We start from the raw sequence: 27,012 nt of genomic DNA on the forward strand, positions 1-27,012 counted from the left end.
TCCCCCAACAACCTATTTTGAAACAACAGGCTTAAATTATATCCTAAATGTGGGTGTTTGCTGTTATTTTAAAATTTTTTATTTATTTTATTTATCTTTGGCTGCGTTGGGTCTTCGTTGCTGCACACGGGCTTTCTCTAATTGTGGTGAGCGGGGGCTACTCTTTGTTGCCATGCGCGGGCTTCTCACTGTGGTGGCTTCTCTTGTTGCAGAGCACGGGCTCTAGACATGCGGGCTTCAGTAGTTGTGGCATGTGGGCTCAGTAGTTGTGGCTCGCGGGCTCTAGAGCACAGGCTCAGTAGTTGTGGCGCACAGGCTTAGTTGCTCTGCGGCATGTGGGATCTTCCCAGACCAGGGATCGAACCCGTGTTCCCTGCATTGGCAGGCGGATTCTTAACCACTGCGCGGGCAGGGAAGTCCCGTTGCTTTTGCCATTATTAAGATTTCCTGCTCTTCTTCCCCATCCTGACTGCTTTTCCTTTGGGAAATTAATAGAGGTCTTGCATGCACTCAATCACTGGTTGACCCCCCATTTGCTGAACTCCTATTGTGTGCTACTAAAAATTAGCAACACGGAACCTGCCATGGATTTTTTTGTGGTTCTATGAGGATTTACTGTTAACACAATTGCTTATATGAGGATAGTGGGGTTTTCAAACTCTTTGGGGTACACTTTCCAGTGGTGTGCTGGAGCTGGCTCAACCAGGCTCCAAAGAGCGTACTGTGGCTTCTCTTCCCAACTTCCCAACTCTGTATTCAGGGACGCTAAACGGGCAGCTTGAAAACAGCCATAAGAGGAGTATTTGCACCACAACACCAGCACATTCTCCAAATCAGGGCTTTCTCCCCTCTCCCCCTCAACCTCAGAGCCATTTATTAAACATCTACCAGGACACAACAGACTTCCTGCACGTATTACCCCATTTTCTCTCTACACTAGTCCTTAATGTAAACAATTTACTCATGAGAAAAGCCAAACAAAAACACTAACTGCAGCACAAGACTGAGTGAAAGCTGCAGGGGCTCTTCCCCCGACACCCCACACTCCCCCCTGCCACCCCCTCCCCAGCCACCCTCCCAACTGTAATTGGCTCTCCTTCTCTACTTCTCATCTTTTCCCTTCACTTTTGCCAACCAGATTTTAAGGACAAGAAATAACAAAACAGAAGATGAAGTGGAAACAAGGCAGGCTATGGCTTTTAAAAAATATAATTTTTTAAAGTAAATAACAGAAGTAGCATATAACCTAGAGAGTAGCACTTGTTATAGGCTCCATTATTCATAAGGACCCTCACAGGCTAGCCTGGGGGATTTCATAATATGTATTGAAAAGGGTGGATATGGGCAGTGATAATAGTTACTCGAAAGACCAGTAGGGGTCTTCTCTGGTGGCACAGTGGTTAAGAATCCGCCTGCCAATGCAGGGGACACGGGTTCGAGCCCTGGTCCAGGAAGATCCTACATCCCACGGAGCAACTAAGCCCGTGTGCCACAACTTTTGAGCCTGTGCTCTAGAGCCCACGAGCCACAGCTACTGAGCCCGTGCACCACAACTACTGAGCCTGCATGCCACAACTACTGAAGCCCACGTGCCTAGAGCCTGTGCTGCGCAACGAGAGAAGCCACAGCAATGAGAAGCCCACGCACAACAGAGCAGCCCCCGCTCACCGCAACTAGAGAAAGCCCGCGCACAGCAACGAAGACCCAACGCAGCCAAAAAAAATTTTTAAATAAATAAATAAATAAGACCAGTAGGATATTAGAAATGAAAAAAAGAATTATTAGCAATAGATTTATTTATATTCCAAACAATAGAGACTATAGATAAGGGAGACTGGAAACTCAGAGCCTTGGGATTTTTAATCTCTCTCCATATATCTCTGAATTTGGTTTCTTTCTCTTTTTTCATTATCTGAGTACCCAGGTGCTGTGAAAAATATGAAGATGACCTGTTAGAACCCGCAAGTTGAATTTTCCAGGCTGGTTCCAATTTTAAATAATTATGTATTGTATCAAAACCCTAAATTTGTTACCTAAAGTCATTGAATACTTATCTTTTCATAATCCTTTTCCTATAACCATTCACAATTTTTAATATGATTTATGAGGTTCAGCCTGGGTCTTTGGTTCAGGAAACACAGCCACTGTACTGGGGACAGTCCTGATCCAGGGCATTTGTGGACTGCTGGAAGAGCTGGCTGTAGTTTCCGATTCAAGTTGGGTGAGCTTTGAAGAAGCAATTTCTTCTTTGGGCTCAGAAGGCTCCAACAAACTACCTTGCAGAGAAATAAAAAAGAGATTCAAACATTTACTAAACTAAAGCAAACAGCTCCCATTTACAGACTGTTGCACAGCAGAGGCAGGCTATTACCAACAAGGTACGGTGGGGAAATGACTTGCCCAAAGTCATCCAGCTTGAAGAGCATCACCAACCAAGTTGAAAGGCAATGCCCGTCTTCCTCCAAAACCTGTGTTCTTTCCTCAATGCCCTGGTCTCAGATTATGTGCTGGGAAGAGATCTGTGAAGAACTAGGAAGATGTTCCTAAATAAAGCAATGAATGGTCTCCCTGATCCTCCTGCTACTTCCCTCCAGCACAGCCACCCCACAGTCTGCAAACCCCTCACCTCCTATCTTATCAGCTCCCAGGATAAAGCGTCTCAACATCAAAATTAGTTCCTTAAAGGGAGCTTTAAAAAAATGTCTAAGGACGGGCTTCCCTGGTGGCACAGTGGTTGAGAGTCCGCCTGCCGATGCAGGCGACCCGGGTTCGTGCCCCGGTCCAGGGAAGATCCCACATGTCGCGAAGCGGCTGGGCCCCTGAGCCATGGCCGCTGGGCCTGCGCGTCCGGAGCCTGTGCTCCGCAACAGGAGAGGCCACAACAGTGAGAGGCCCGAGTACCGCACAAAAAAAAAAAAAAAAGACACGCCCAGAATAAAAAAGCCAAATTCTGAAGTTATCACACTGTCACTTGAATCTTTGTCTTTTCCCATCTGTTCTGATAAACTTGGCAAGATCAACAAAGGACTTTTTGTGTTGAGACCACAGGCTTCACTTAGTACTTGGTTCTCAGATGCCACTCCTTTAGGTTTATCATTATTCTCTTTTAGCTTTCCAAAACTAAAAGTTGGGGGTAGGCTGGAGGTAGGGGATGGAGGGACATGATACAAAACTCTGCCTCTCTTATCTAAAAAAGATCCCTAGCACATCCCAGGTTTACAATGTTTTATACTCAAAGTGGCATGGGAGTAGGTAGGAGAATAGATACGACCTCTATACACAGAGGAATATACTACTGGATCTCACTAATCCCAGTGTCACTCTTTATCCTGCCTTCCATACCTTAAACCTAACTTCTCACATCTCCACTGTATCCACCCTATATATTTCAGAAACTCCAAATGATCCGAACGAAATACTTTTTAAAGACTGCTGTTGAAAGCACAATTTCCACATTAATTATGATTAACTGGCATCTTTTATAGAAATGGCATCTTGCTGAAAGTAACATGACAAATTACATGTTTCCCAGGATATTCAGTAAAAAGATAGCCTAGTTCTATTATTATTAAAACTCTGAAAAGAAGCCAAGCTGCTGTGGCACTAGAATATATTGGCAGTTGGTTATTTTTTTAAAATAAACTTGTAAAAACTAAGATAATTAAGTTTTTACTCCCTCAAAGAAAAAGCATTTTGCAAAAATATTGTGACAGGGTTTCTCTGGTGGCGCAGTGGTTGAGAATCTGCCTGCCAATGCAGGGGACACGGGTTCGAGCCCTGGTCTGGGAAGATCCCACATGCCGCAGAGCAACTAGGCCCGTGAGCCACAACTACTGAGCCTGCGCTCTAGAGCCTGTGCTCTGCAACGAGAGAGGCCACGATAGTGAGAGACCCACGCACCATGATGAAGAGTGGCCCTGGCTTGCCGCAACTAGAGAAAGCCCTCGCACAGAAACGAAGACCCAACACAGCCAAAAATAAATAAATAAATAAAAATAAAGAAAATAAAGGAATTCCTTAAAAAAAATATTTTGATAGTGTGAAACACCACAAACACAAATAAGCAACTGTGTACAAAATAATTTATTATAGCATTACATAGGTTGGCATTATTTTACAGTAAGTTTTTTTCTCTCAACATTTATGAATCTAAATATTAGCTCAGGAAGGAAAACCATTTTAATTCATTGTTTCTCTAAATAAAATCTCCCCTTTTGAATTTATATTTGCCTTTAAAAGGAAGTATTAATGTTACAGACATTTATACAGTTCTGAAAGAGACATATTCAATGATTCTATTACTGTTTTCTGTACAAGATAGAACAAAAGCTACTACCCCCCCCAAAATATTGCTCAACAATACTGTATTTTAATAGTTAAACTAGCTGATAGTTTAAATTCTCATTTTGCTGATATAAAAATGTATTTAATAGTCAATGCATGGCTGTAAGAGTAAGAATATCTCATTGTAATTTGTATTTTACCCTATTATGCTCCCTTGAAGCGCTCATATACAAACTACTTGGTCACTCAAAGCAATTTAGCCAAGAAAGCATAACTCTTGCCTGGGGGTCTTTAAGACTGATCTAGATACGCAACAAATTTACCAGTGAACTTCCATGATTAAGAGGCAAACAGATCCCCATATTCTGAATCATCAATATAAAACTGGAGTACCCCTGTTCAACAGAAAATAGCATGTTCACGGCTATTAAAAAAAGTAAGGTGGGGCTTCCCTGGTGGCGCAGTGGTTGAGAGTCCGCCTGCCGATGCAGGGGACGCGGGTTCGTGCCCCGGTCTGGGAGGATCCCACATGCCGCGGAGCGGCTGGGCCCGTGAGCCATGGCCGCTGAGGCTGCGCGTCCGGAGCCTGTCCTCCGCAATGGGAGAGGCCACAACAGTGAGAGGCCCGCGTAACGCATAAAAAAAAAAAAAAAGTAAGGTGGACAAAAGGTCAAACTGAAGTAAATTTTAAATAAATATCTGTCAAAAGGAGTTCCATATCACTTCTGACATATAGTTAACACTTCAATATTGATGTGCTTTAATAAAAAGCAAACAAACACTAACAAAACAAACCAATAAGGGATCAAAACATCAGATTCTGAAACGAAACCCAGATCTAAAAATAATAATACAGCAGAGCTGTATGCCACTTAGGTTAATTAAGAAATTATAGTTATGACATGAAGTGACAGCACCAATCACAATGCTGATAATTCAGAGGCTTAAGAAAGCTGGACAAGTATATAACAGGTAATTTTAAGAGCTTTTAATGTAAATTGGCATAGTCGGATAAAGAATAAAATAAGCTTACAGCATACTCCATTGAAAAATTCTATCCAATACAGTTGATCTTTGAACAAAAGCAAGAGTTAGGCGCACTGACCCTCCCTCCAAGCAGTCAAAAATCCACATTTAACATACAGGTGGCCCTCTGTATAAGCAGTCCTTCCCTATCTGAGGTTCTGCATCCCTGGATTCAACCAACTGAAGATCGCATAGTACTGTAGTATCTCCTATTGAAAAAATCCACATATAAGTGGACCCTCGAAATTCAAACCCATGCTGTTCAAGGGTCAACTGTACTTCATTTCATATCTATATTAACATACAAGCTGGAAAAGAAACCCTGATCTGAATTCAACTTTGAGTTTTACAGAAGTCAACTTTCTACGGGATTTCAAATTTCACTTGCCAAGACATCACAGTTAGCTGTGTGGTTTAGAGCTGCGCTATGACCGCCGACTTCGCTCCCAGCAGGCAGGAAAGCAGAAGTAAAAGGAAGCAGGTTATGACAGGCCATCCTGTATTCTTCATACTGAGAATTACAGTTCCCAAAGCTGCCATCAAGCAGTGCCTCAGAAACCTTTATTAAAGTCTATTGGGAAAAATAAAAATTATTTTTAAAAAACTCTGGTTAATAACTATTTTAATCAAAAGATGCAATTTGTTAATTAAGCAAGAGAAAACCAACAATGCCACACTCTAAAATAACTTCTTGCTATCTATAATAAGTAATCACCACAAAAAAAAGAACATTTAAAAAATCAATTCCACAAAACCTTAAAAAAGCAATAGGGAACTTGCCTGCTGGTGCAGTGGTTAAGAATCCACCTGCCAATGCAGGGGACACAGGTTTGATCCCTGGTCTGGGAAGATCCCACATGCTGCAGAGCAACTAAGCCCATGCACCACAACTACTGAGCCCAAGCACCACAACTACTGAAGCCTGCGTGCTCTAGGGCCCGTGCTCCGCAACAAGAGAAGCCACTGCAATGAGAAGCCTGCACACCACAATGAAGAGCAGCCCGCGCCCAGCAATGAAGACCCAACAGTCAAAAAAAAAAAGGGCGATAGAATTCTAATACTTAAAAAAAGTGAGTCTCTGAAACTGTGACCACTGAAAGTGTCCTTTATTAATAACAATAGTTCCCATTTACTGAGTGCTTACTATATGCCAAGCACTTCACAGTTTACTATTTCAGTTAACACCAACTCTGAGATAGACAGTATTTTCATCCTCACTTTATAAATGAGGAAAAGGAAGCTAAGAAAGGTAACTTGCCTAACATGACACAGCTCATAATTGGTAGAAGAGCTGAGATCCAAATCTACACATAACTCCGAAGGGCCACTCAAGAATTATGTTGTAAAGATATGTTTTGTTAGATCACTCAGTATCCACAATCTCTGGGAATCAGTGTGTGAAAACTCTTACCTTTACATTTTTATCTTTTATGGTTTCATCCAGTCTAGTGGCAATAGCAATTGCTTTCTCTTGCCTTGACTTGTCCAGAAAATACATCATTTTAGCACCTGAAATACCAAGACATTACAAAATGAGTGCATTCCTATGTCTTACATTTGAGTTGATTTATACTTATCAGTGACTTAAAACATGGTTCCAGAGACTTCCCTGGTGGCACAGTGGTTAAGAATCCACCTGCCAATGCAGGGGAGACGGGTTCAATCTCTGGTCCGGGAAGATCCCACATGCCGCGGAGCAACTAAGCCCGTGCGTCACAACTACCGAGCCTGCGCTCTAGAGCCCATGAGCCACAACTACTGAGCCCACGTGCCACAACTACTGAGCCCACGTGCCACAACTACTGAAGCCCGCACACCTAGAGCCCATGCTCCACAACAAGAGAAGCCACCGCAATGAGAAGCCCGTGCACTGCAACGAAGAGTAGCCCCCGCTCGCCGCAACTAGAGAAAGCCCACGCACAGCAGTGAAGACCCAACACAGCAAAAATAAATAAATAAATTTATTTTAAAACAAAAGAGAGCAGTGTGACAGACGGACAACAGGAAAATGTTTGCATATTCATGAAGAAAATAATTTTTAAAGCTGTTTTAAAGTAAAATCCAGTTTATATTCCCCCTATAAATTACATGGTCCATGTTCTATGCTCATTTTTCTATTGGGCTTTTATTAATTTATATTTCTATTGTTAATTTATAAGAGTAGTATGTATATTATTAGCTTTTAATTAGTTACATATCTAATGTATTTTTCCCACTTGGCCTTCTGACTTTATGGCTTTTTTTTTTTTTAATGTGGCAAAAATTATCTTTTCCTTAGAATTTCATATGATGTTTAGAAAGGCATTTCCCACTATTATAATAAAGAAATGTCTCCCTCCATTATTCTGTGTTCTTGAAGAGAAATTCTTATTTGCCCTTACTACCAAGAAGTGCTGTAATTTTTCACAGGAATTAACTTTTTTTCCATAGACGTCACAACCAAGCGGTATCCCTTTACAACAAGAAAGCTCAGGTGAAAATATTTAAAGTAGGAGCATAGTTAATTATATTATGTACTCCATTCATTTTGGCCCCAACTGCTTTTCCACAATCTTTTTCCAGTTTCCATTTTGCCATCTTGTCATTTTATGAATTTGTATATGCTGCCTAAAATCCTTCCTGTAACAAGACAGGATACAGTAAATCCTCAAAACACAAAATACGGGGACTTCCCTGGCGGTCCAGTGGTTAAGACTCCACGCTTCCACTGCAGGGGGTGCGGGGAAATAAGATCCCACGTGCATGCCATGAGGTGCGGCCAAAAAGTGAAAAAGAAAACAAACAAACCCACAAACACAAAATACATACAGTAATAAAAAATACAAGAAAAAATAACTGTCGTATAACCTCAACATCCAAAGTCAACCATTAAAGCTTTGATGCTTCTTTTCAGCTTTTATGCCATGTGTATTTTTTACATAGCTGAGATTATATGTTAATTCTGCATATATATTACAAAAGTACCCCTGTTATTACAAATCTTTTGAATAAATATTACTTTATATGACTACCTGTCATTTTATATGAACCTACTACTGTTTTCCCTATTAATGGGCATCATTAAATATGTTTCCAGTCTTTTCCCCATCCTTACACAGATCATTCCAGTTAATATCTTTGCCCTTAAAGCTCTTTCTTTGCTTTGGATTAATTCTTTAAAATTATTTACACAAATATGTGTGACTACAGCAAAAGACACAGTTGTAATGAAGCTCTTGGTAAGAATGACAAATTGTTTTCCTACGTGGCCAGGGCAATTCACACCTGCAGCAGTAAAATACAAGAGTGCTTATATACCACATCTTTCCCATACTCCAGTCTCCTTTTCCCACACAAAAATAATCTTTCTTTTTAGGTGGGAGGTTAGGTTGTTTATTTGAGACTTTTCTTGTTTCTTCTGAGGAAGGCCTGTATCACTATGAACCTCCCTCTAAGAACTAAGCTTTTGCTGCATCCCGCAGGTTTTGTATGGTTGTGTTTAAAAATAATCTTTCCGAATTTGAAAGATCAGAATGGTATTGTGTTCATTTCTTTTTCTCTGTTAGTGAGGTTGATAATCTTTCCAAACTTTTCTTTTTTCGTCACATTCTAACTTTTTTCCATAAACGTTTTAACCCTGGGAACTAAATACCAACCTGAAAGTAGATGCTGAAGAGAGGTAGCATTATGTTTGAGAAAATCCTCATTAAAACTTTCCAAATCCTTGTTAACAAATATTTTCTGCATTTCTTGAGACAGAACTCTGCTCACAACGTCTGGAAGATTACTATGATTAGACACTATAAAAAGAGAACATGTGAAGTTTATAAAATTTTTGGTCTGTACTTTGAAACAAAATCAATTGAAATACATTTATACTTATTATTAAACTTGATATATTTTACATAATAAAAATAGTATTACTCCTTTGGAATATAAATACATTCTAGCTTAAAATGCACTAATTTCTAACATACCTTTGCTAGCATGTTCATTTTTATAGATAAATCTCCATTTAAATACTATAAACATTGTACTTTTTTTGTTTTACATTGTTATAAATCTCTTTAATGTCCAGCTTAATGGAAGACAGCTGAACTGTTATATTTACTTTTACATAAATATAACCTTTTTTATACTTACCAGATTTAGAAAATTTAATTAAACATTCATGTAACCATGGGTTATTCCTGTTGATGGCAAAAGCTCGTTTGACAGACTGCAGCATTAACAGAAACTTTCCTATGTCAGAAAAAATTATAAAAGTAACAGCATCAATATTTATGTATGTTTTTTCTTCACTTTATTTTACCCTCACTTAAAATCCAGTAACAAAGTGTTACCTTTCCTGTAACATTCAAAAGCAAAATTCAAAGCTGCCTTTGGTTATCAAAGATAATATTATTTTCTAAAGAAATGCTTGAAAAATCATGAAGAACTGATTCAGGTAAACAACTTGTATGACTATTCAAATTATTCATTTGATCATAATATTCTAATTTATTACTCAGTAAAGTTTTGAGTAGCAAAGGAAAAAGGAATTAAGAGCCTTTGTGGAAGGTTGAAATGAAACTCTAAGAAACAAAAATAGATCTAATTCACAAAGATTCTATTGAATATGGCCACCAATAAAATCAAGGATTAAAATCTGAATTCAAACTATTACCTTTTCTAAAATATATTTCAAATGCTAACAGATGAGTGTCAATGTTATCAGCAACAAGGTTCTTAAGAGGTATAAGAAACTTGATAGCTTCTTCTAATGGATTTTCTATCTATTTTGAAACAGAAAGAAAAATTATTGTATTTAAAAAGCAGTTACACAACTCAAATTTCCCCCCAAATTTTATATTAGTACATAGCTGAAGTAATTTAGACAGTTCTCTTCATATAACCAAGTAAGCAAGAAAAAATTTTAAAACTATCAACTATAAACAAATAGTCAATACTTTTCAAAAACGGAAATAGTTCTATTGCTTTTCTGATTATAAAATCAAGATAATTTTATAAAAATCAAAAAAAATACAGGAAATTATTCCACAGACTCAATGAAATGGTACTACAAGTACCATTATACTACAAGTACCATTATGCTACCAAGCCCCTTAAACTACAAACATTTAAAGGAGGCAAATATAATTGCACTACATAGTTGAAAAAAAGGACAAATTTAAAATACTTATACTAGATTCATAGTGAATAAACCAGAAAGCTATTTCCCTAAATAGGAAATATTTCCCTAAATCTGGTTCCTAAGTAACTATTAACACTTTGAGAAAATCCTGGAGATAAGATGCTATTCTCTTTGTAGCTAAAACATTATCTAGCAAGGTATATGAAATGCTTCCATATTTAATTGTATTGCTGCTCTAACAAATTACCAAAACTTTACTGTACTAACACAAATTTATTATCCTGTAGTTCTGTAGGTTAAAGGTCCAACATGGGTCTCACTGGGCTTAATATCAAAATGTCAACAGGACTGCATTTCCTTTTGGAGGCTTTAAGGGAGAGTATGTTTCAATGCCTTTTTCCAGCTTCTCAAGGATGCCCACACCCTCTGGCTTGTGGATCCCACCCCACACCCTTCAAAGCAACAACAGAGGATTGAGTCCTTTTCCCACCACTCAGCCCTCCTCTCCTGCTTCCCTCCCCCACGTTTAAGGCCCCTGGTGATTACTTACATTGGGCTTACCTGGATAATCCAGGCTACTCTCCCTATTTAAAGGCCAGCTAAATACAACCTTAAATTCCATCTGCCACCCTAATTCCCTTTGCCATGAAATATAACATGTTCACAGTTTCCAGGGATTAGAACACAGACACCTTTGGAGGGCCATTATTCTGCCTACCACAACTACAATTCTATCTATAATTTGCATTAGCCAAAATTTGCATATTATCACTCAAAAACAATTGATGACTATCATAATGATCTTGGCTAATACTACAAATAGCTTCTGATTTACAGATTTAAATACATTATGTTTACGGTCAGAACAGAACGAAATAACATAAATTTTACCAAGTAAAGACAGTAAGTTCGTCTCACCCTTTCTAATTTTTCAGGTATAAGTTCTTCTTTGAGACCACTGGTTTCTTCTTCTTCTTCATCCCGTTTTTTCTTTTGATTTTTCTGTTGACGTTCCCTTTCCACATGCTTTTTCTCTTCTTCTAATTTAGCCTTTTTTTGAGCTCTTCTCTGCTTGCTAAGCATTTTCTTCAATTCTTTGGCTGACAGGTTTTCTATAAATATCCAAATGAATGAAAATTCTGAGTCAATGTTTCCAATTTCCTCATATTCTTATTCAATACATACTATTAGTATAGTTTTTTGGGGGGCAACTATATGGAAGATTTTAGAAAGTGTACTCCTAATGACTAGCTCAAACCTGGCACACAAAATGCAACAGCAAATGCTGCATCAACTAAAACCAACCAATTCTAGCCTGGTTCTGCTTCCTACACAATACATGGGTTTAGGCAAATCATCTTCTCTCAGGCTCAAGTCCCAAACTGTATAAAGTGGGGCTGATGACTATCCTCTTGGAATATGAATATATCAAGGATAAGTGCAATGCACATAAACACCCGTGATCTGATCAGAAATTTGCCTCCATGTAATTTCTCAAATATTCTTAGATATCAACATTTTAGTGAATAAAAGGCTCTATACAGATATTCTCATTGGCATTATTATTTTCAATCAAGTAGGTATTCGAAGTTGTACAAATATATATATTTTTCCCCTAAAAAGCTCAAAACTATCTTCAATTCCTATTTAAGAAAAAAAAAAAACAGCCCATAAACATTTCTATTTTTCCTGAATGGGCCCTACCGACGATAAAAATTAGAATGACTGCAGGTCATTCCATTAGGGTAATTTAGAAGCATCAGCTACAGGACATCATCCTGTCGACTTTTTCTAAGTCTTCCCCCCACTTTTTCAGGTATTATCAGTTATCTAATGTTGTCTTCACATCCATCTGATAATATACTTTTTCATCATTATGTTAATGATGTTCTGAAATTTTGTGTTCTTTTCAAATCTCTTTAAGCAAGTCCCTTTTCAGTTACCTGAATTTATTTCTTGTTGTTTGCTTTCATTGGTCAAGGGATTATCATACAATTTCAAATATATTTCAATAGCTGATCTAGCGGCCTTGAAATAGAAGGCATGTCTCCTGAGTATATCTTCTAATCTCAAAAGGTCAACGTAGGCACGAAGGGTCATCTTTCTCATGCAATAAGTATGGAAGTCAAATTGATCGTCGGTTATCTCAAAAAAATGCTTAAAAACAAAACCACAAAATTATCCCTTACGTTTATGTCAATAATGTCTACTTTTGAAAAGAAAATCATAAAAAGCCCGAAAGATATGTAAGCAGTCACAATTTCACTTAGTTGCCCTCTGTAGTGTTTAACATATGAAGGACCTCAAGATGTTCTTTGCATTAAACTTAAGTTTCTCTTCCTATGATCCATGCCAATTCCCTATACATCATGTTTTATTATGATACTCAGTTTCTATGAAATAAGTCAGATGAAGGGAATTCCCTGTTGGTCCAGTTGTTAGAACTCAGCGCTTTCACTGCCAGTCCCGAATTCAACCCTGGTCAGGGAACTAAAGTCAGATGATCAGGTTATTTTTTAAACCTGGAAATTACAACATACTGATATTTTCATTTTAATGAAATACTTCTCAGTATTCCCCCCAAAATCAGCAACGCAGAGTTAAACAGAGCTGAACGGAGACTAAATATATATAGGTTCACACTGAATGTCTACAAATTAGACGGTTCTACTCAACCAAGAGCCCTTCAAGGACAAGCCTATCATATCCATCCCCACTACCCGGCACAGGGTCTAGCACAGCAGACATTCAATAAGCACAATATTTGCCAACTCAGGAGAGAAGCTGCTTATCTTTCGTGTGACTTGTTAATTTCCTAGAGCCTCAATTATTTAACCTAAGTTAGGAATAAAGAAATATCAATATATACAGCTAATTTCATAAGGTTGCTAAGGGATCAAATAATTATTTTAAAGTTCATTCTGAACAGTAAACTGCTTTACAAACGCAGAGCATTATGGTTTTCTCTCACTCGTTAAACTCCCATTTATCTACTTACATTCCATTTTAGCAAAAGTTCTTAATCTGGAGTCTACGTATAAACAAACCTAATAACATTTTCCTAAGGAGAGAGCTTGAGGCTTTCATCCAATTCTCAAAGGGTCCGTGGCCCAAAAAGGGTTAAGAACTAATCCCCTACAGGGAAAAAGACAACTAATCCTCTGACAAAACAATTTATACTTTTATTTTCTTCCCTACATGCATCTCTACCTCCATCTTCTTTCTTTTCCCCTATTTTAGCTTCGCCAAAAATATATAGGAAAATGAATGATTCATTACACAAACACAGATCAAACTCTGCTACTACTTCATTTTCCCTCTGTCCCGGAGGCCTAGTAACTCACTGTGCAGAGAACACATTAGTAATTGTCCATATCATTTGATAATTTTAGTTATCTTGGTAATTAGAAATACACTATACACAGAATTACAGTAAGTACCTGAGACTTTAAGGGAAGAATACTAAGATAAAAAGAATAAAAGTATACATTGTGAAGGAAAGAAATGGGGAAGAAAAAAAAATGAACATTTTAAATTAGTTTATATTTCCTAGTTCAAGAATCATGCTTTAATGTTATATTTGAAAGTTGCATTCCTCCCATTAATAAGACAAATAATAACATAAACTTTTTTTAAATCAAGGAATTACATAGTTGTCACGGCTAATATAAATCAAGTTATATCTAGCACTATAATATCTTAAAATTCAATACAACTGACTGAGGAAAAATGGCAGTGCCCAAAATCATGGCACACATAATGAGATGAAAGCATCTAAGAGATTACAGGACCTTTTTTTAAGGGTGAGAAACATTTACGTGTAAAAAGGCAGACACAAGTTTCAAGAGATATTCCTATAGCATTAGTAGACATAGATTTAAGTCAAGTCTCAGAGGGAGCCATATGGAACCACAAACATTTAAGCCGCCTCTTTATCAGTAACAGCCCATAGGCTGCCTCTCTCCAGTTAATGTCTTCCATAAATAGGGTAACCAACTTAATCCCAGTTTGTCTGAGGCTTTCTCAGTTTTTCCACTGAAAGCCCTGTGTCTCAGGAACCTGCTCAGGAATGGCATACTCCTACTTAAAAACAATTAAATAATCTTAGGTTGATTTTCTTTTTTAACTTTTAATTTTGAAATAATTATAGGTAAAGGAAGTTGCAAAGATAGTACAGAGATGTCTCATATACTCTTCCCTCAGTTTCCCCACAAGGTTACATCCTATAGTAACTATCAAAACAAAAACCTAACATTGGCTTAATGTGTGTGTATAGTTCCATGTGATTTTATCGTGTGTAGATTTGTGTAACCACCACCACAATCAAGATAAAGAACTAGTCCATTACCACGAAGATCTCCCTAGAACTACCTTGGGGTGATGTTTAAGTCTCCAAATTTATAAAACATAAAAATATACTAGATAACAAAAACAGGCAAATAGGTAAAGTTACCTTCCCTGCACTTCAGCCAAACATGAACGTGATATGGTCACTTAGGTCATTGCAGAAATTAGGCACCCTAATTTTAACATACAGCCTATGGCCTTAACTCACTTTCCCCCTCATCATGAACACTAGTTCTCTCTTTTGGGGGTGAGGGAAAATGTGGCAGGAATGCTGGCAGGAATTGCTTAAGTTGTCAAAATTAGGCTTGTATCAAAGTAAGACAAGTCTTCAAAAAATTAAGAAATGCTATTCACAGCTTAAAAGTACGGTTTTCTTTAGGAATTTCCTATTAGACCTTCTCTTCTGACCCAGATTCTCCCACCCAGTACTTCTGAGTTGCTGCAGGAGACTAATAGGAGCTCATACATAGAAAGGCTACAAAAATCTCTGGACTTAAGAAATAATAATAACTAGACCAACTAGGGCAATAAGCAACTCTATTTTCTTTATAGAAAATCGGTTGTTATAAAAGCATGTGTCAGGACTTCCCTGGTGGCACAGTGGTTAGGAATCCGCCGGCCAATGCAAGGAACATGACTGACTTCAATCCCTGGTCTGGGAAGATCCCACATGCCACGGAGCAACTAAGCCCGTGCGCCACAAGTACTGAGCCTGTGCTCTAGAGCCTGCAAGCCACAGCTACTGAGCCCACGCACCACAACCACTGAAGCCTGCGCGCCTAAAGCCTGTGCTCTGCAACAAGAGAAGACACCGCAATGAGAAGCCCACGCATGGCAACCAAGAGTAGCCCCCATTCGCCACAATTAGAGAAGGTCCGCGCGGAGCAACGAAGACCCAAAGCAGCCAAAAATAAATTAATTAAAATAAATAAATTTTAAAAAATAAAAGCACATGTCAATTTGATAAAGATTAAGATGCACTAGAAGATAAATTTATGAACTTCCTATGGTTTTGATCTATCAGAAATCTTAGATCTTATCAAAAAGTTTTAGAAATATACATTGTTCCTGTTTCAGATATAAATCAACACACTAAAATAATGAGAAACTAATCACCTGAAGAAAAAGGAAAAGAAAGCTCAATTCTTGAAAGATAAAATAGTTAAAAATATTATTCTGAACACAAGTTTAGAGTCAATACTTTGAAGGTGGTCATTTTGTCTTATGTTTAATAAAACAAGTTCTAAACATCGGATTGGGTTGGACTACATCATCTTTATATATAATCCTAAAATCCTGTAAGGGGGGCAAGATGAAGGCAGAAGAAGTACTACAGTGGACCATTCTAGAAATCTAATGTTTCAAATCCAATTAGTAAGAGCATACAGCAGTATGTCCTAAGCTGAAACTGCCTTCAGTGAAAGAACTCTTGAATGAATTCTCGAAGGGAGAAGGACTTAGCCCTTCTTGGAACTTATTTCTCTATTCAATGACCTTTTATTTAGAAGGTCAACTGCAAAATTTTATATCTGAAAGGTGCTCATTTCTTTACTAAAACAGTTAAAACCTAGGCACAAAAGTAACTCAAACAGATAGCTATTGTATCTTTGATTTCTGTAATTACTCGTAAATCCTTACAGTTATATCAAGAATTTTCTTTTAGATTATATTAATTTTATTAGAAATTAACTTCAGAAGCATTAGTCAGCAAACATTTAATCATCCTATTTGTACTATACACTAATGTTTTTACACATAACCACTAGAAGAGCTAAGTCTTATAATATTTACTTTTTAGTATAAATTATTCACTATAAAGACTAGCTTACAAGTGGAATATGAAGGACCTTTTCTTACTTATCTGCTTCTGGTTATATTTTCAAGCACCAACAGCAAACCCTAAAGACGCTTTGTAAAGTTTCTAGCAATAACAGTTATATACCATGACCAGAGGGTGATGATTTCTACCATGTTTTAATCTCTGATAACCAATGATTTCCTCTAATTTTTTTTCCTTCAAAAATGCTTTCTACCAGTCAAAACATGTTTCTTGAACTGGAGGTACAGCTGACCCTTGAACACCACCACGTAGGCCCACCAATATGTGAATTTTTTTCAACAGTAAATACTACAGTACTACACAATCCATGGTTGGCTGCATCCATGGATACAGAACCACGGATAAGTAGGCACCACACATACAAAGAGCCAACGAGAAGGCACAGAGGGATTCTCAACCTCACACAGCACCGGCACCCCAACGCCCACTCTGGTCAAGGGTTCAACTGCAGGAGTTCAAAATCACTGAAAACGCAGGGGAATGAAACTTAGTAATGGAATAGCTAGTAATCATAGCCTAACAATCTTCAAAAAATATTAAAAAGAATAAAGTAGTACAGTTCCTAATGTTAGGAGGAATGGGACTAGAGCTGGAAGAGTTCATGATGGTCTCTAGGTGTTCAAATTTGACTTTCACAGAAAATCTGATAAATTTCTAATTATGGTCTCGCTGGAATTACTGGTCCATACGTGCCGAGTAGGCTGTTCACTCAGGAAACAATCTACCACTCCCTGAGAACGTCCTGGTTAATAAAAATGTTGTTCCTTAGTAACAAGCGGAATGCTTTTAGAGTGACCATCATCTAGGAGTGTCGAAACAAGCTAGTGATCTAGGTTTTGTCACAGAAATAAGAGCCTGACTTAAACTTAGAATGCTTGGATACTGCCTGAATATATCATCCAAAGGCTTTATATTTTCCAAGAAGATGAGAAGGATTTTCCCCAGCAATCCAGCCATCAAGCCCAGGCTTAAAAAGGAAAAAAACAAAACAAAACAAAGCAAAGCAAAAACTAAGCTATTTCTAAAAGGGCTCAGGTAGAATCCTAGTTCCAGTTCCCAACCAAAGCCACCCCCTAAGATTTAGCCTTCCTTTTGGGCAACCTCAGAAGTTTCATGTGGGAAAAAGGCCAAAGTGACTGCCAGAGTGCAGACATCAGGCTCACCTGGCTACGACGCCTGTGGCTCTATACTGCGTCAGCTTGGGACAGTGCTGCCGAGTGACCCCCAGCTGAGGGCTGCTGAGGGCTGCCTCGGGGGTGCATTTGTGGCTCTTTTCCTCCTGTGGTCCATTTGGAAGGAGAGTGCTTCAGAGATGACAAAGAACAGGAAAACAAAAATTCACACACAAGGAAAAGAAAAGTCCCCTTACTAAGGCACATCACACACATAATCCTAGCAAGTAATAAAATAAGCTTGCAAACCAGCCACACATTGTGTACAAAGTGCTGAATGTGAGAACAAATATCCTGGGAAGACAAACTGGAGAGAGGCTGACTATAGAGCAGATCCTGACATAAAGAGGAGAGAGGTGGCCATCAGCTTGTGCACCTTTCTAGGCTAGAGGTGAAAATCAATAATGGCCGATCAGGGAACAGGAGTTTTGAGTATACGTTAATAATAGCAACAATAACTTACTAATCTTTTCCTTCTTCCTTCAGGCAAAAGTATGCAGACATGTCGAAATCATAACCATTTGAGGATCAAAAGAAAGCAATCATTTATTCACAACTTCTGAATGTTTGAAAGGCTAAAGATCAAGAATTTTTTCACAATGAAGTTTCCAAAGTAGTTATGAGAGGTAGATGATCCCATGTAGAAATCTACCTGCTTTTTTTGTCACCTTACAGGAGAAAAATAAAGCCGAAACTCTATTAACTTACCCTTTCTACTTCATGGCATTTTTTCAAAGCATCCCCATATCTTCCCAAACGCTGATAAGCTGAAATGCATTCTGTTTGAAACCACATACATTGCATCTCATTTAGATTTTCCATGGCAGACGTTCCTTCCTGAAATGGAAGCAATCATAAATAAAGGAAGCAAACAAATAAAAGAGATCCTAAAAATCTCATTTTCTCTTCTACAACTATGTCTACAAGGATTATTATGACAATAAATAGTATTAACAAATTATATAACAAATATATCCATGTGCTTCCAAAAGGCTATCAACTTAAAATTACATGTCTTATTTTCCAGCTCTGTTGAGATATTCAACAACCTACATAGAAAAGACTGCAGATTACTGAAGCTAAGTTTTAAACACCAAAGCTTTTGCTCAATCTATTTAAGACAGTAATCCTAAGAAGCACTGCCTATCTTTTGTCTATTAAGCAAAAGCTACTTACTTAATCTTTCCTTGCCAACTTAGGATCACTGCTATTTACAACATCATTTTCAAATCGCTTACTAGTAGTTCCAAGCCTGCTTTTCAGTTTCCCAAGTCTCCTCCCTCCACGTCAGGCTATCAGTTGTCACTTCCTTTGTACCCATGTGTCTGCTTCTAACAGCATGTCCTGTTCCATGCCAACTCTTTGCAGTGGGCTGACAAAACCAAATAATGGAATTTATTAAGAATATTTGTAAAAAAAAAAAAAAGAATATTTGTGGGGCTTTCCTGGTGGCGCAGTGGTTGAGAGTCCACCTGCCAATGCAGGGGACACGGGTTCGTGCCCCGGTCCGGGAAGATCCCACATGCTGCGGAGCAGCTGGGCCTGTGAGCCATGGCCGCTGAGCCTGCGCTCCGCAACGGGAGAGGCCGCAACAGTGAGGGGCCCACGTACCACAAAAAAAAAAAAGAATATTTGTTAACTCAGGCTCAGTGTGTATTCTAGAAGAGTGTAAGACATAGAGTGCCTAGTTTCAGCGCAGGGGCACTGGAGTTTTGTCACAACTTAGAACAGTTATTTAAAATATACTTTATGTGACCCCAGGAAAGACAGTAAAAATATGGGTACATTTATATAAGTTTAATATTCACTTCTCTTTCACACCCATTGTGAGTTATCAGTTCAATTTTCAGAATTCAAGTATAAAAACCAGTTATCTCTGGGTAAAGGAAATTATGGTGATATTTTATGTCATCTTTAGGGCTGCATATATATTCCATTTTTTGATGACTACATATGTTTATGAGAAATCTACATCATTTTTCATTTCAAAACTTTACTAACTAGAACTTTCCAACTTGCATCAACAACTCTACAAACATTCTAAACTGTGAAAAATCTGCAAGGCGGAAATATGAGCACTTCACTCACTTATTACCAAGCAGATATAAACTGATCACCAGAGTCATTAGCAATTCTCCTCCCCCAGTTCACTGTTATCCACCACACATTAGGGACACGCCTGGCCAGTGAAGCAGTATGGATACACTAACAGGCTCTCCACACGCCACAGCAACTCGTCAAGAGTGGATGATCGGAGATGATTACGATGAGCAAGCTGAGCCCCAGACTTTGAGGACTACTCTCCTCAAACAGCCAACCTTTCCCCTTCTTTCTTCCCCTTCATTCTTCTGGGCCTTTTCAGACATATCCGAGTCGGCTGTGATTTGCTGTGTGGGTGTTTTCTGTTTTTTATTCTTTTTAAACCACTGAATTTATTTAACTTAAGAAGTTTTATATACTCGTTTCTAATTGTACTTTATTTCTAATCTAGCTTGGCCTTCCAGGGGGTACTTTTCTCTACAAGCATCACTGCTTTTACATCTACTCTTGGACTTTCTTCTAATTTCTAATCTTCAAAATTGTGACACAGTGGAAAGGGCATTGAAGAGTTTGAGCCCCAGTACTACTGACTATGTGACCAAAGATGATTCAAGTAACCTCTTCAGAGCCTTAATTACCTTGCTGTAAAATGTCATGTGATTTTACATGGGATTAGGTGCTATATGAACATAAACAGTACTACTATTTTCCTAATTTTATTTTTCTCTAATACCCATCATCCTTTTTTTATTGATATAGCTGGTGTACAATAATTTGTTATAGGTGTATAACAGTAATTCACAATTTTTAAAGGTTATACTCCATTTATACAGTTATTATAAAATATTGGCTACGTTCCCTGTGTTGTACAATATATTCTTGTAGCTCATTTATTCTAGACACAATTGTTTGTATCTCTTAATCCCTTACCCCCATCTTGCCCCTGTCCCCTTCTTTCCCGGCCCACTGGTAACCATTAATTTGTTCTCTATATCTGAGAGTCTGTTTCCTCTTTGTTATATTCGCTAGCTCTATTTTTTAGATTCCATATATAAGTGGTATCATACAGTATTTGTGTTTCTCTGTCTGACTTACTTCACTTAGCATAATACCCTCCAAGTCCATCCATGTTGTTGCAAATGGCAAAATTTCATTCTTTTTAATGGCTGAGTAGTATTCCATTGTATATACATATATACTGCATCTGCTTTGTCCATTCTTCTGTTGATGGACACTGGTTGCTTCCATATATTGACAACTGTAAATAATGCTATGAACATTAGGGTGCGTGTATCTTTTCGAATCAGTGTTTTCATTTGTTTCTGGATTTATACCCAGGAGTGGAACTGCTGGGTCATATGGTATTTCTATTTTTTCTGAGAAACCTCCATACTGTTTTCCACACTGGCTGCACCAGTTTAGATTCCCACCAACAGTGTTCCCTTTTCTCCACATCCTCACCAACATTTATTTGTGGTCTTTTTGAGGGCAGCCATTATGACAGGTGTGCAGTGACACCTGACTGTGGTTTTAATTTGCGTTTCTCTGATGATTAACAACATTGAGCATCTCTTCATATGCCTGCTGGCCATCTGTATGTCTTCTTTGGAAAATGTCTATTCAAGTCTTCTGCCCATTTTTTCATCACGTTGTTTGTTTTTCTGACATTGAGTTGTATGAGCTGTTTATTTTGGATATTAACCCCTTATGAGTCACATCATTAGCAAATCTTTTTTCCCATTCAGTAGGCTGTTTTTTCATTTTGTCGATGGTCTCCTTTGCTGTGAAAAAGCTTTTAAGTCTAATTAGGTACCATTTGTTTATTTTTGCTTTTATTTCCTTTGCTTTAGGAAACAAATTCAAAAAAATTGCTATGATTTATGTCAAAGAGTGCTCTGCCTATGTTTTCTTCTAGGAGTTTTATGGTTTCCAGTCTAACATTTAGATCTTCAATCCATCTCGAGTTTATTTTTGTACACGGTGTTAGAGAATGTTCCAATTTCATTCTTTTACATGTAGTTGTCCAGTTTTCCCAGCACTACTTACTGAAGAGACTGTCTTTTCTCCACTGTATATTATTGCCTCCTTTGTTGTAGATTAATTGACCATAAGTGTGTGGGATTTATTTCTGGGCTTTATTCTGTTCCACGGATCTATGTGTCTGTTTTTGTGCCAATACCATTCCGTTTTGATGACTGTAGCTTTGTAGTACAGTCTGAAGTCAGGGAGCTTGTTTTGGCTATTCAGCGTCTTTTGAGTTTCCATAAAAATTTTAAATTATTTGTTCTAGTTCTGTGAAAAAAATACCCTTGGTATTTTGATAGGAACTACACTGAATCTATAGATTGCCTTCAGTAGTATGGTCATTTTAACAATATTAATTCTTCCAATCCATGAACACAATATATCTTCCCATCTGTTTATGACCTCTTCAATTTCTTTCATCAGTGTCTTACAGTTTTCTGAGTACAAGTCTTTTACCTCCTTGGATAGGTTTATTCCTAAGTATTTTATTCTTTTTGATGTTATGGTAAATGGGATTGCTTCCCTAATTTCTCTTTCTGATAGTTTGTTGTTAGTGTATAGAAATGCAACAGATTTCTGTATATTAATTTTGTATCCAGCAACTGAATTCATTAATGAGCTTTAGCAGTTTTCTGGTGGTACATTTAGGATTTTCTATATATAGTATCATGTCATCTGCAAACAATTACAGTTTACTTTCTTTCTAAATTGGATTCCTTTTATTTCTTTTTCTTGTCTGATTGTTGTGGCTAGAACTTCCAATACTATGCTGAATAAAGGTGGCATCAGTGGGCATCCTTGTCTTGCTCCTGACCTTAGAGGAAATGCTTTCAGCTTTAGAAAGCATTCAGAAATGATTTAGAACATTACTGATGTTCTGTCTGGATGATCTGTCCACTGATGTAAGTGGGGTATTAAAGTCCCCTACTATTACTGTGTTACTGTCATTTCTCCCTTTATGTCTATTAATATTTGCTTTATGTATTTAGGTGCTCCTATGTTGGGTACATATATGTTTACGATTGTTATATCTTCTTCTTGATTGACCCCTTGATCATTACCATCATTCTTGCTAATACTCTGCACCACCACTACATCTGCTACTTTACAATTACTGTTGATCCTATGCCATATGAGTTTTAGAAATACTAGTTTGTATCCTACTACACAATTCTAAAACATGGGTTTTAAAGAGTCTACCTAGGGCTTCCCTGGTGGCGCAGTGGTTAAGAATCCACCTGCCAATGCAGGGGACATGGGTTTGATCCCTGGTTCAGGAAGATCCCACATGCCACTGAGCAACTAAGCCCGTGCGCCACAACTACTGAGCCTGCGCTCTAGAGTCCATGCACCACAGCTACTAAAGCCCACATGGCTAGAACCCGTGCTCCACAACAAGAGAATCCACTGCAATGAGAAGCCCGCGCACTGCAACAAAGAGTAGCCCCTGCTCACCACAACTAGAGAAAGCCCATGTGCAGCAATGAAGACCCAACACAGCCAAAAATAAATTAAGAATTAAAAAAAAAAAAAGCTCTTTTACGATGAGAAACAACAAATGGTCCATAAGTAGTAGCTTTTAATGAAAAATTAAACCTATATGTGTATATGTACATCACATGCATAGGCCATACGTTGTTTCTTTCTCATCATAAATATATACACAACACAGATATGTGGTATATGTATGTGAGATGTGTGTGCATGTGTGTGTTTGTGTGTGTATGAATGACATACCATTTGCCAATACCAAGTAATGTCAGTCTTAAATTTCTGGGTAACTTCATGGGTAAAAAATGATATATTGTTTTTTTTCCTGATTACTAATGAAGATATCTTTTGGCCATTCCATATTCTACTTCTGTGAACTAATTATTCATCTCCTTTGCCCATATTTGTATTGTCTCATCTTTTTCTTATTGAGTATTGTGTGTGTATGTGTATTTAATGTTTCTATGACATCTTTCTTGCAAGTAGTTAAATTTTCACAATAAAACTTCAAGCTAGGGCTTCCCTGGTGGCGCAGTGGTTGAGAATCTGCCTGCTAATGCAGGGGACACGGAGTTGAGCCCTGGTCTGGGAGGATCCCACATGCCACGGAGCAGCTGGGCCCGTGAGCCACAACTACTGAGCCTGCACGTCTGGAGCCTGTGCTTCGCAACAAGAGGCTGCGATAGTGAGAGGCCCCCACACCGCGATGAAGAGTGGCCCCCGCTTGCCACAACTAGAGAAAGCCCTCGCACAGAAACGAAGACCCAACACAGCAAAAATAAAAATAAATAAAAAAGGCTGTGCTGAACTGTATGGAGGAGTTCAGGTTTTCTGAGCATTGGCTGTCCTGGACTCCTTGTATGGCACACACACACACACAAAAGTTCAAGCTATTCTGTGGCTTCTAAATTATAAGGGGTTTCCCTTAACACCCAGACACAACTAGAATCTAGTTAACATTTAAACAAGGTGGTACACTGGTGCTGTATCAGTGATACATTAGCATCACAGAGCACAGTGGTAACTTATTTTCATCCTAAACAACTTACTTACAAACACCAGCACTAAAGCCCTCCACTTTGTATGTAATGCACTTGGAGAGATAAATTATTTATTTTGAAGTATCTTAATTAAAACTTGGAAATCAAACTTGAAACATGGTTTTCTCATGTCTCTATGTTACATTCAATGTGTAACTATTTCAGTGAATTCTCTGGCTTTCTTTATAAATTCTTTTCTTCTTATATGAGTTGGAAATATCTTCTCCAATTCTATGGTTTGCCTTGTCATTTTGCTTATAATTATTTTTTGTTATACGTTATCTTTAATTTTGATATAATCAAGTTTATCAATTTTACTCTTGTACCTTTATGTGTTTGGTGTCTTAAGAAATGTTTCCTACCTTGAGCCCTAAAGATAAACTTCTATACTTTCTTCCAAAAGTGTGAAAGGTTTGCTTTTAGATCTTTAATCCACCTGTAGCTGATCTGTGTGCAGTATAAGATAAGGATGTCATTTTACTTTTTTCAACACAAATAAATAATTATCCAAACAGTATCTTTTATCTCTGATTTTTAAAGCACCTCTGATACATAACAAGTTTCCAAATATGTGTGAATTAGTTTTCTATTCTGTTCCATTAGCCTCCTTATATTTTTAACCATAAACGTGTACTGTTTTTACAATATAACAGAAAGTCTGTGTAGAAAAGGATATGAAAGGATGGTGAAAGATGAAACAAAGGAATAAATGTTTAGCCTAACAATTTGAAAGAACTTAAATTCTTAATGTCACAGAGACCAGTAGTCCTCAGAAGTTAGTTCTACAGAGAAAGAACTCTATGAGCTCTTATGAAGTTAAGACACTGTAACTGAGAAATTAAACAGCAGTCACAAATTACTAGTGAAACAAAAGAACAATAAATCAAATCTTGCATATAAGCACTGAAGTATGGCATAATGCTTATTTCTATATAAAGGTATTTTGCTCCTGTTATTGCTTTTTAATCATCTCCCACCAGAAGCACAAGCACATACATCAACCACAGTAAGAAACCACACTTAGGATGTGAGCTAAACAAGATTAAAAAATAATAACAAAAGTGAATTCTTAGGAACTTCAGCAGCAAACTTCACACATCACCACAGAACTTAACTTTAATTTTACTAACTCCGACAATTACACGCTATTTCCTACCCTTGTGAACTTGGAGCACATTTCCTCTGCTTCTTTTATCATATTTGCTCGAAGCATATATTTTGCACATTTGGAGTTGATGAATCTATCGGCTGTGTCTAAAGACTGAGCTTCATCCATCCACTTGGCAGCTTCTCTGAGATTACCTATATGCTTTAAGAAATGAAAGTATTAAAGAAATCACTGTTTATGATTAAGAGAATATGGGTACAATATAACGGAAAAAGTTCTTAAAGACAAATTAGAATTCTGTCAAATTTATCTAGAAATCTTTAGATACATTACACTTCATATTTACTAAGAGCTGAATGAAACTATTAATACTGACTATACAACTATATAACATAAAACTCCTTAGGATTATTAGAATATTAGGAATAGATTACCAGGGTGTCCTAAAAGTTATCTCTACACAGAAAGAACTCCAAGCGTTCTTAAAATGGCCAAATTCTTCAACTACTCAAAAAACATGACAAAGATTTTACCTTGTAAATTTTTGCTTTCATATAGAATAATTCTATTAGAGTTGGAGTACTAGCAATTGCAGCATTAATATAATCCAAAGCCAAAGAATACTGCCCGAGTTTATCAAAGTGCTGTGCCAGGAAATACTGAACCCAGAGTAGTGTCGTTGGGGGTTCTGTCTCCCCATTCTCTGCAACCAAACAAATATAACATCATTACAGGGAATGAGGCAAAGTAGAGCAACTCACATACTTTCTTTCTCCCAATGCATACTGAAATTAACTATTACAATAAGCAGTACAAATCCAGCAAAAATGACCAAGTTCAACAGAAAGAGATATGACTTCATGTCGTAAAGTTCAAAAAGTAGCAGCCAAACAGAGAAACAAGATGCTGGTTTCACAGGCTTCTACCCATACCTCACTCCAAAGAAACAGTTTGGGGAAAAGAGGTAAATCAATCTAACTCTACGAATTCTCAGGCTGAGAGCGTAAGGCAGCAGGTCCAGGAAAAGTCAAGGAAAATAGCTTGAAGAAAAGATGTCCCTAACTACCACTGCAAAATTTCCACAAAGGCAAGAATGGCCAGGGCTTACTTAGCATTGTAAGTAGGCCTCGACACTACATCAGGGAAACCCAAAATTGAAGGGTATTAGGAGGGCACATTCCTGACAAGATGGGTCACACAGAATCAGCGGAGCTCCATCTGGTTCCCCATTCTGTACACTCAAGCTACAGAAGAGTAGATAAAGAAATACCAAGCACTCAAAATGGATTTCAGAAGGGAAGACACACAGGTATAAAATGAGGTAGAAAGAGCAGAAAGGAGAATTTACTCATGCCACCTCAGAAAACATAGAAGGTCTCCTGGACTAGATGACCAAATGAAATGACAACAATGAAAACACACAGATTAGCATAAAATTAAAACACAAATAATAAACATAGGCAAAGAGCCAAGCATTTATCTTGCTCCTCTCATATAAACTATATTTCAGGGGAACCAAATATTTG

The 27,012-nt window shown here is 37.8% G+C and overlaps 1 protein-coding gene across 1 annotated transcript in view; it reads right to left on the reverse strand.

Annotated features, from left to right (window-relative positions):
• Positions 1-5,683: 5,683 nt before the first annotated feature.
• Positions 5,684-27,012, reverse strand: part of NAA16 (N-alpha-acetyltransferase 16, NatA auxiliary subunit) — a 64,054-nt gene continuing 42,725 nt past the window's right edge. Inside the window, exons 11-20 of the mRNA XM_065895998.1 lie at positions 26,020-26,189; positions 25,535-25,687; positions 18,491-18,619; positions 12,367-12,580; positions 11,342-11,535; positions 9,956-10,064; positions 9,433-9,531; positions 8,946-9,089; positions 6,722-6,819; positions 5,684-5,881 (exon numbers count right to left, since the gene is read on the reverse strand). Coding sequence (XP_065752070.1) covers positions 5,684-5,881; positions 6,722-6,819; positions 8,946-9,089; positions 9,433-9,531; positions 9,956-10,064; positions 11,342-11,535; positions 12,367-12,580; positions 18,491-18,619; positions 25,535-25,687; positions 26,020-26,189 — 1,508 coding nt within the window. The remainder of the gene's footprint in view (positions 5,882-6,721; positions 6,820-8,945; positions 9,090-9,432; positions 9,532-9,955; positions 10,065-11,341; positions 11,536-12,366; positions 12,581-18,490; positions 18,620-25,534; positions 25,688-26,019; positions 26,190-27,012) is intronic.

This window comes from Phocoena phocoena, chromosome 18 (genome assembly GCF_963924675.1).
Source record: "Phocoena phocoena chromosome 18, mPhoPho1.1, whole genome shotgun sequence".
NCBI lineage: Eukaryota > Metazoa > Chordata > Mammalia > Artiodactyla > Phocoenidae > Phocoena > Phocoena phocoena.